This window comes from Uloborus diversus, chromosome 10 (assembly GCF_026930045.1).
Source record: "Uloborus diversus isolate 005 chromosome 10, Udiv.v.3.1, whole genome shotgun sequence".
Classification (NCBI taxonomy): domain Eukaryota; kingdom Metazoa; phylum Arthropoda; class Arachnida; order Araneae; family Uloboridae; genus Uloborus; species Uloborus diversus.
The window spans coordinates 79,232,248-79,242,979 of NC_072740.1; the positions used below are offsets into that span (position 1 = coordinate 79,232,248).

The 10,732-nt window shown below is 31.3% G+C and overlaps 1 protein-coding gene across 1 annotated transcript in view; it reads left to right on the forward strand.

Moving 5' to 3' along the window:
- Positions 1-9,347, forward strand: part of LOC129231427 (ADP-ribosylation factor-like protein 1) — a 32,627-nt gene extending 23,280 nt beyond the window's left edge. Inside the window, exons 4-5 of the mRNA XM_054865740.1 lie at positions 1,092-1,270; positions 7,460-9,347. Of these exons, the coding sequence (XP_054721715.1) occupies positions 1,092-1,270; positions 7,460-7,490 (210 nt within the window). The 3' untranslated portion in view covers positions 7,491-9,347. The remainder of the gene's footprint in view (positions 1-1,091; positions 1,271-7,459) is intronic.
- The last annotated feature ends 1,385 nt before the right edge of the window (positions 9,348-10,732 follow it).

The window sequence follows — 10,732 nt, forward strand, 5'->3', positions numbered from 1 at the left end:
AAGACATCAAAGCTGCTACAGGGACTGTATTATAAAAAGCTGGAATGGATGGTTTTTAGCTTCTAAAACTTTAATGCATTTTCCTCACACCAGCTTTTTCAAAGTCTGTTCACTCCCATTTTAAAACTACTGGTCCAATTCATTTCAAATTTGGTACACACATTCTGCGTATAAAAAACCTTCCCCCCAGCGTTAAGTTTAAGAATTTTTATTTTCATTAAATGGGTTTTTTACTTACAAAATCACAGAATTTTTTGTGATAATAAGCATTTTTATCTTAAATCAATGCCAAAATTCTTACTTTGACAAAAAAAACCCCGAGACTGTAGGGGGAGGAGTTATAAATATTTCAACTAAATTTAAATAGTTTTCGATTTCAGATAACTGTTAGTTGAGATCAAGTGAACATGGCAAATCGTCTTTCTCCAAAGGTGCTCTAGGGAAAGCTCTATCACCGCTTGTCTGTTTATTTTTTGATCAAAACTTTATAGAATATTCTTAAAACCATACATAATAATGCATAAAAGGTTTAAATTTAACCAAACCATTTTTCTAAAAAAAATCCCCAAAAAAGTATCTTTTGACGCTGAAAACCCTATCCGTCCCTAAAGGGGAGCCCCCAATGGGGAGTTGGGTTTGCTCCCCCCCCCCCCTTCCCATAGAGATTTAGAAAAAACCTATGAATTCCTGAGCATCAAAGGACCAATGTGCTGAATTTGGCAAAGATTCAACGTAAAATAGATGTGCATGAAGACCCCACCCCATCCCCCCTATGACCAGTTTTAGCTGCCCCTTAGAGAGGCAAAAACCCCTTCAATGCCTGAGCATCAAACAACATCTTTACCAAATGTGACGAAAATCCTTCTTTTGCTGTGGATATGTATATGGAACATACACAAACATCAGTTTTATATATTATCGCCTCAGAGCAACTGTACATGAAATATCAGCCTAGAAACAACAGTAAGATAGCCTATTGTTGTTATGAGATAATGATATATAGAGATAAGTTCTTGTAAATTTGAATTTTTTTTTTAAAGAAAAAAAAATTATATTTGGTATGTTTATTATTATTTTTACTTGGTTTCTAGGAAGATGAACTTAAGAAAGCAATTTTAGTTGTATTGGCGAATAAGCAAGATATTGAAGGTGCTTTGACAGTTGCAGAGGTACATCAGGCTTTAGGCTTAGATGCGCTTAAGAGTAGAACGTTTCAAATCTTCAAAACCTCAGCTGTTAAAGGAGAAGGTTTGGAAGAAGCTATGGAATGGTGAGAATTTTATACTTTAACTGCAAAAGAATATTAATAAGGTTTAGATGCTGATTAAAAGTTGGAAAAGTAATGTTATTACCACTAAAATGTTACTGTGAATTGTTACACAAAGTAAATTTATGCATACGTTACATTGAGGATTAAATCTCATTTAGTGCTTAGATCTTAAATGTTAATATGTCTTTTGGCTTGCTTAGTTATACCTTAAACTTTAATGGTACTAGTATTTTCTAAAACATTGAAATTGTTATGCCCCTTTTGGCAATCCAATTTTGTATTGTCCATTTCATATGCTATCCTGCTTCATTATCATTTTCTACTGGTGCCTGAAAAGGGCTATACTGATAATGTTAAAACATTCGGGATTTTAGGTTACTCTTTTTTCAGAAAATCTGCTTACTACATTTTACTATAAACAGATGAAAAAAAGTTTTTCATCTACAAGACTCATGCAAACTTTTTTTTTTAGATTTTTATTTTTTCTAGATAAATAGTTGTTTGAAGCTACTCTAGCATACTTTTATCCAGTATAATTGTCCCTTGTCTGTGAGAGGGATTTCCTCTGGTAATCCAATCTTCCTTCTTGACAATTGAGGACTAGAACTGCTGACACTCTTTTTGTAAATTTTCCAGAAGTTGGTGATGCATGTATCGTCTCATCAATCATGAATTCCTTCAGTATCAGATTTACTACCCACTTTCGTTTAAAAGGATGAAGACTGAAGAAATAATCGAGGGTGTGTCCACAGTTGATCAAGCGGTTCTAAGCATACAAACTAAAATTATTTTTACTTCTGAATGTTAACTAAGAAACAAAATTGCAGAAAAACTTTTAGTACAGATCGCACTATAAATGAAATTGTAGCTAAAAAGAAAAAAAGAAAAAGATTAGAAAAATTTCTCTCTATTTCATTGGATACGAAATATGATTTTAAAACAATAGGGTTAGATTTGTAACGCAGACCCAGTTTTACATTTTCTCGCTTGGAGTGTTATTTATCACAGGTCCTACAGCAAACGTTAAATCTGGGTTCCACTGTATTAGTGTCATATAATTAAAATTTCTTCATCAAATGACAAATTTTATTTCTGCAAGTATTAAAAGAAAAATAATCTCATAAACCTTGCTAAATAGTTTGTGAATGGAGGAAAAATTCAACTTATGGGTATGCTTTAAAGTTCTTGAGCCATTAAACTAAATAACCTGAGATGAAAACTAAATAAATGAAATCAAAAAAAAAAAAATCCCTTAGTAAATGATTAAAAAAAAAAAAAAAAAGAGGCCATGAACTTACAGGTTTATAATGTATTTATAGTTTTTTAAACATAATTTAGAATCTGTTTCAAATACTTCCACTCCCTTTGTGTAGAACTAGCCGACTTTTAAACTTAAGGAAAGGAAATCTATTATTAAAAGAAATATAAAAAAGCCTAGTGAAATAGATTATAAAATATAATGGGAGTTAGGGCATGTTTTCACCACTTTTTTTTATTTTCATTATTTATCTCATTCAAAAGTTAAATGAACAGATCAGTAATTGGAAGTAGCGCGCTACACGTAGCTACTTTTTTTTAGTAGTTTGTAGTGTAGTGCACTACTTTTTTGAAAAATTACAGTAGCGAGTAGTTCGCTACAAAAAAAGGAGTTTGTAGCGGTTTCTGAAAACTACTTTAATAAAGCTTCAAAAAAACAAGGTTTCAAGCAATCAGAATGGTGCAAGTCTTACACGAGTAAAACTTGCATCAATCAAATTTGCAAGACTGAGAAATACGAGCTGACATGAAATATCTTTTGACGCCATACGTTCTATCTGTTTGACGCCATTAGTTTGTTTGGCATCGAAATTTTCTCATTTCCCTACTATTCTCCTTGAGTAGAGCATGGTTTAGAAAGAAAATAAGCGATAACTGCCCAGTAGAACCATGTCTGTGCTTTCTGTCAGCAGAGAATGTCCCGTGGATGAACATTTTAGATATCAATGAGATTATTGTGCCAATATCCTTCTAATGTGGAAGCTACTGTAAATGTTATGAAAGAGGATGATATTGAACTGCCTTGGCCAGCTAGCAACAAATATTAGTGTTATAGAAATGTATGATGATGGGAATTTTCCCGTTTCATGCACACTTTGCCAACTACGCAAAAAGCTTTCAATATCAATGTCATCCACATAGGCAGTCGAATCTCAACTTTACTTTTTTTCTGGGGATGCATTCCAAGACTTCTCATGCAGGTTGAAATTCGCGTTGAGGAAAAGGGTATCCGTAAGATTTTTTATAAACATACCAATTATTTTAGTCATTTGAAAACATCTTTCAAGCTATTTTAACTCATTTCTTAATTTCCTTTTACCGAATTTAAACAAAGAGAACTGAAATTTAACTGTATTTTTAAAAAAAAGCTGTGTTATTGAATAAAAATACGATTAGGATGCAAAAAATCAATGGGAGAGCATGGCACAAAATGAAACAGTACAATACGTATAATATGTAGCAATAATAAAATGCAGCACTACAATAGTACTGTACAGTAGATAATTATATTCGACGCACTTTTTAGTTGTTCAAGCATATCAAAGATCTTAATTTTCTTTTGTAGTCAGAAACTTTCTATATTTCCTTCCATTTTAAAACTTTAGATAAATAGCCTGCTTATGGGAAATTATGTTTCATCAACTTCATGTTTAGAATGAAAAAGATGAGGAGTGGCAATTTGTAAGTTAACAAAGCGATGTTTCGACTAGTACAGTGCTGGGTACTTTTGTTTTCAGTGATGCTAAAGGGAAAATTCATTCACGAAACTAATATTTAGTACCCAATAAAAGGTGATACTTAAGCCTTGCGATTCTCTTCCAAAAATTTTCGTGCTGCAGGGTGAGGAATTCGCCTTAGCTCCAAAATTCGTCACTCGAGAAGAGCTTGCTATTTAGCCATTTCGCGTAAGTCAAATCACATTGTAGCGCGAGTCCACAGAAGTTTAAGGTTGTGCATTGAAGTAAAATTAGCATTCTTAGTTACTAGAAAATCGCCCGTCAAGGTATGACAGGTGAAAATTGCTTCAAAATTTGAACAAAGTCATTGTCTGTTTGGTGATATTTTGATAGTTGAAATTGTAACCCTAACTCCAGTGGATTAACCCTAAACTCCAATAGGTAGCGTTCATTGTTGACCATTTTTTCGTTTCTTCATTCCCCTGAAAAGACACAGTCTTACCAGTAAAACAGTTAAGTTATCAGATCAAGTTCAGCCTTGTCACAATCAAGTCTTTCCCTGCATGTTGAACATTACCAAAACATATTATCAAATTATCATGGCGTGGCGCGAGTTGCATTGTTGAAACACACGGGTTACTGATAACTTACAATGTTTCAACAAAAAGCCGAAAGGCTAAATTCCGTAAGTCAGTCAACAATATTACATTCTTATACAAGCAGAGATAATACCACGCAGTGGAAGATGCAGAATCAAATGTTAATGTGAAGAAATGAACATTGGAAACTTGTTTAAAATCTTACCAAAAATTTATTGGTCAATAGAAACTAAAATAAATAAACTAAGTTTATAAGAATAAACCCTGGCCATAAGCGGAGGTGGAGTTCACAACTCCCCAACACCTGCTGAACCTAACACACAAGAGGCTGACGAACACAAAAAAGAAGAGAGAACGATTGGAATCGTTCACTATTTATACTTGCCTCATTTGCATATGATTGGGCATCAAATGATGCCAACCTAAAATTGAAACTTTACACGTGCCGAAAGAGTTGAGAAGTTAATCTAATTTGAATAAAGTAAATTTTATATTACATTACATTAGGAATGAGAACACGGTTAAATATCGTTTACCGATGTCTATCAGTTACTCGATCATTGGCTATTATTTATATGAGGAGGTTTCATATTTCATATGTTTGTTAATATTTGATTATAAATACTAGTACCGTTTGGGATATTTTTCCTATTTCTTTATTTTTTGTTTTTTACCGATTGAGTGTTTATATTTCAGCTTAAGTAAATGTCAATTATTAAATATTGTAAGTTTTGAGGTCATTCAGTAAAATTGAAAAATGATTTATTTTTTATCAGTGGCGTAAGAAAAGAAATGGTGCCCTGGTCCGGACCCCTAGCTTGAAGCTTAAAATCCATTACTAACTAGGTCCTACAAAATATAAGTTCCTATAAAATTAACTCCTATAATAAAAATATAAGTTTTTCTCTTTTGTATAAAAGATCTTTTTCACCATCTAAATCAATTTTATGTACATATATGTATGTCCATATAAAATTTTAATCAAATTATGACTGCATCTATTTACATTTTTGAGCAGCCGAGTTGCACTTCTTGAATGAAGTGTCAGGAAAGGATTAAAAACTTGAAGGTTGAATTCCTTAAATTCTTTAAATCCTTTCTTGCAGTGAATATTCATAAAAATCATAAAAAGTGTTTGGAATGACAAATTAGCTCAGTAAAGAAATGAAGGAATAAATGATTCTTAGTTATATTCCTTGTTCAAATGAGCTAATTTATTAATCTAAACCACTTTTTGAATTTTTCGTTCTATCCTCAAACGGTGTGTATGTGTATGCTTTTCATTTATTGTTTAAAAAGTAGTGAAGTAGCGACTACTTTTCAAAAGTAGTTTGTAGTTGCTACATTTTGAAAAAAGTAGTTGTAGTTAACTATATTTTTCAATAAAGTAGTTGTAGTTTGATGCAAAAACAAAGGAGTTTTTAGAACCACTAGAGCAGATTGATTTTCTACCATGTTTCATTAAATTTTTTTTTTCAATTCATTAACTTTTTTAGATAAATTTTTAATAGAAATTTGTTAAGTGGACCAATGCGCCCCATGCCCTAGGTACGTTGGTCCGCATTACGAAAACAGCTTCTGTAACAATTTTAATCTATATATAAATGAATGTTTGTCTGTATGTCATCCATGAACTCAAAAACTACTCGGCAGACTTGGCTGAAACTTTCACCGTTTGTTATTTTTGGTACTGGGAATGTTTATAGACCAGCTCGAAAAAATCCGATCGATAGTTCCTTTTTTATTCCAATTTAAGTCACAATCCATTGGATAAGTACGAATAAAATTATCGGCTGCAGAAATTAATTCGCGTGAAAGATCTCATTGATAAGAAGTTAGCTGTTGCCTTTTTTCTTGAGTTTGAACAAATAAATTCTTTCTTTATTGTTTTATGGCTTTTCATACAACGGTGGGATTTAAAACTTTTTCTATTTGATATTTTTAGCGATTGATTGATCTTGCAAACTGCGTGAGTACAAAATTTGAGTATAGTCGCGGCTTCACTTGATACCTGAACCGATTATTATGAAAATTGCTATATATATGTATTTTTCTACGGAGAAGGTGCATAATATGCTCATTGAAGCCACTCGCCACCAGGTGGCACTGCAGAGTAGCAACTTCTGCCCCGTTCAACTGATTGTCATGAAAATTAGTATAATGATGTATTTTTTTGTTGGCGTAGCAATGCGCGTCGGGTACAGCTAGTGATAAATATTATCCAACATTTTGTTACTTATTTTTTGTGTTGAAAATGAAAATCATGACGTTTAAAGATGAATATAACATATTAAATTCAACCAAATATTAAATGAACCAATTTCTACTTTAGTGCTATTAATGCCAGAAACATTTCTCAAGAATCAGCTTAACTTTGGTCTTCATCAACTTCCCTGTTACTATTACTAGAATACTTCTAATTATTCTAAAAGTTTTTGATCTTGTGGTCTTCTAAAAGTAGATCATCATGTCCTAAATTCTTGGGCACATTTCTGATCTATACTTCTGAAAAATAAAACTGGAATATTATTTTATTCTAAATTACAATACAAATAATATTCTAAGGTAGAGGAGGTTTCATAAGTGACAAGAAAAACAATCAAATTATATGTTTATATACTTAGAAACACATTATTTATGCAGGTCCATCATTGCCAAACGTTCCAGAAGCAAATGGTTTCCACTGAATACATATTATAATAGAAAAAAAACAAAATAGATGCATAAATTTGTTTACATTATGTTTTTTAAATTAAGGGGGGAGGGGAAAACTCACCCTCAATGACAGGCCTGTATAGGTTTTATATTACTTTTTATAAGCTTATATTATAAAACTTCTTTTTTTGCCATATAATAATTTTGTTTTTCATTCATAGGTTATCAAACATGCTTACTAATAACAAGTGAATTTCTAGAACAAAATACTACAGCATAAGTATTTATCTGTTGTAAAAATGGACTTCATATTTTCCTGACAGATGTAAAATATATATTCGCCCATGGCTTCCAGTGGGTTTTTTTTTACTTTTTCAAACATTGTTCCATGTATAAAAGCTTAAAGGCCTTTAATGTATATATCTAGTCACAAAAATATCAGCTTCATCATCAGTCATCATTTATCATCTTTCTGGAATTTTTAGATACAAATTATTACACTGGAAATCGTTGTTTATATTCTTACTTGGCCTGCACTTTTCTACTGTTGAAGAAAAGAGAGAAAAAAGTTTTTAATTCATGAAATAATTTAATGTTTCTTACGTCTTCACAAGAAACAAAAGTAATATAATTTTATTGTGCATTTTAAAATTTCTTCCTAATCCTAGCATCAAAATATTATTTATACTAGTAGCTTTTGATGGTTAGCTTCGCTTGGATTTGCAGCACCAAATTATGTGTAGCAGTTATTTGCATGTAACATATATTTGAAATTTTCATTTTTCCTTAAAATATGTATTTATCCATTCAAATTGCGTCAAAAGATACAATAGAACTGAAATAATTTTCATTCTATTAAAATTCCTCTTTTACTTAGTAAAAATGTATTTTACTAGAACATGAACCATCTATAACCTTTGTATTGTTGGAAAAAACTATGTTGGTCTTGTTAAGAATTTCTTTTCTCATGTTTTATTAAAACATACTTTTCGTGCAAAGATCTCCAGTCTCAAATCTTAAATAAGGAGATGCTTAAAATTGAAAGTATTGTATTCAATATGTTAATTTATATTACTAATTGCAAGTGTTTTTAAGTTGACACTAGTATTAACTTTAGCATATTTTTTGTACTTCTATGCTTAATCGTCTAAGCTGGCTTACAGTTTGTCGAAACATTACTATCATTCAGATTTTCTAGTTGAGGATGACAAGTTTTTGAAATGTATGTTTTCCAAAACTTAAATCTCACAGGAATGTTTAACCTTTCTTTAAAGTATGTATTTATCTGTACATTATTTAAAAAGACTCCCTTCTCCAAAAGTAATGGTTGTTTTAGGCAGCTTTTTTGACAAATGATCTGCTCTAAAAATATTTTAGAGTAATTTTTGAAAATAATTTTAAGTTTATATATTTTAGAGTAAAGGTTACTGTAAAAGTAAATTAGCAATGATGACTCCCTAAGCTATAAACAAAAGATAAAAAAAGCTGATACATATTGTTGGAATGCAGTTAATCAAAGAAAAGAATATTTAGGGGATACATAATTAATTAATACAACATTTTTCATTAGTATAAACTTCACAACAACAGACTTATGCATGATAACTGTTACATCCAGGAGGATCAACACCAATGTTAAATGATATCACACAATACACCACTAAGTTTTTCTTTTCAAACCAACAAATCCAACATTGCATGGCATAAATTTCAAGGAAAATTGTATACTACGCATGTTTTGGAGTTACAGGGCTATTATAAGGATATTTAGCTTAGTGGCAATAACTTAGCTGAAATAAGACTCCATATTCTATGAATGTACAAGTCAAATTTTATGTTATTTTCTGACCAGTGTATTGTTTCTTAGTATTTTAAAATCTGAAATGCATGTACAGACAAGGTGATAATAATAGAGATATTCTTAATTGAAATAAATGCAATGATTTATCAAAAGTGATTATGGCTTTTTAAGGAATTTAAAATTCCTTTCAGCTGAGAACAAATTGTTTTTATAGTTTTGATTTTTGTATTGATGTGTGTTATTTCTCCAATATTTGAAACTATGTATTTTATTTATAATTTAAATAAAAATGGCGATTTCCCTTGTAATTTAGCTGCAAACTTCCATGCTTACTCTTTTTTAAATGAACTTTCACACCGTAACTGCATTAACTTCATAAAAGAAAATTCCACATTTATTTAACATGTTCTCTTGGGCAATTTTTACCATTGATAAAAGCAAGAGCAGAACTTACATTCTATAGGCAATTAAGAGCAACTATAATATGCAAGTGAATTTTGTTGTGCATTATCCTACAAGTTAGGCATTGTGCTTTTTATTTGTTTTAATTTTAATAATGTAACTATATTCAACAATTATATGTATTTTTAGAGCGTACTAGTTAAACACATGCACTTTTTTTGCTTGTTGCAAGTATCCCCAGTTTCTATTTCTCATCTTTAGTTTACATTGCTGTAAATACCCAGGACACTGATTTTCAATTGGGGGTTGAAATGTATGCATATCGTTAAATTTATGAAAAACCACTTACAGATCTGCATGTAATTTGATTCAACATCAAAAATTCGGTTCTGAATCTGGCAACACACAATATTTTCTTCATCTCTTTGAAAAGATGAATTATTTTCTGCATCATGGTATTCATTTGTCCTAAGACATGGCTTTCTAAGCTGTGATCCGCAGACTCCCCGGCAAACATTTAAAATTAAAAGTGATATTAAAATGTTTTTACATTTGAAAACAAGAATTTTCAATTGGAAACTGTTTCAAGAATTCTTGGGTTTTAAAATTCCATTTCAATTAGAAGGGGAAAAAATATCTGCATGAAAGAATTAGTTTGTCCAAATGTGGAGTCGTGGCTCTTGAAGTTCACATTATTTTGTGACTAAAGTGGAAGCCTTCATCATTCTGTGCTTCTCCTTACAGAAGTGAGATGGTTATCTTTTAGGAAAGCCCTTTCATGATTACTAGATTTATGTTCTGAAGTCTTGGCCAGTTTGGTATTTGTGTTTCACCAAAATACCTAACATTTTCAATGATGAAGATAGGCAATGTGTACTTTCGTAGTTACCAAATATTATTCGTGCAAATGAAGGGAATGAGGCTTTTGCAAGGGAATAACACAATTCGATAAACTATGCACTAAAAATTTTCTATTTCAACTTCGTTACTAAATCGTTGTTGATATTTACTTTTGTCATCAATTGTCCTCATGGCTCATGAATTCTTTAATCATACTCTGCAACTACAGTGAGCGAGAAAATTGAATGGTCCTTTTTCATGAGTCAAATCATAAACTACCACCAAATTGCTTAATTGAATCAATAGTGACTAACCATTTTTCCCAAACACTTAGTGCATCTGCAGTCTTTTTTCCTTGCCTGCTTTTGTTGCACACTTTTAGCGAGTTTTCTGGGGGGGGGGGGAGTTCCGCGATGTAGACTTTGTCACCAATAGTATTAACATTGAAGCA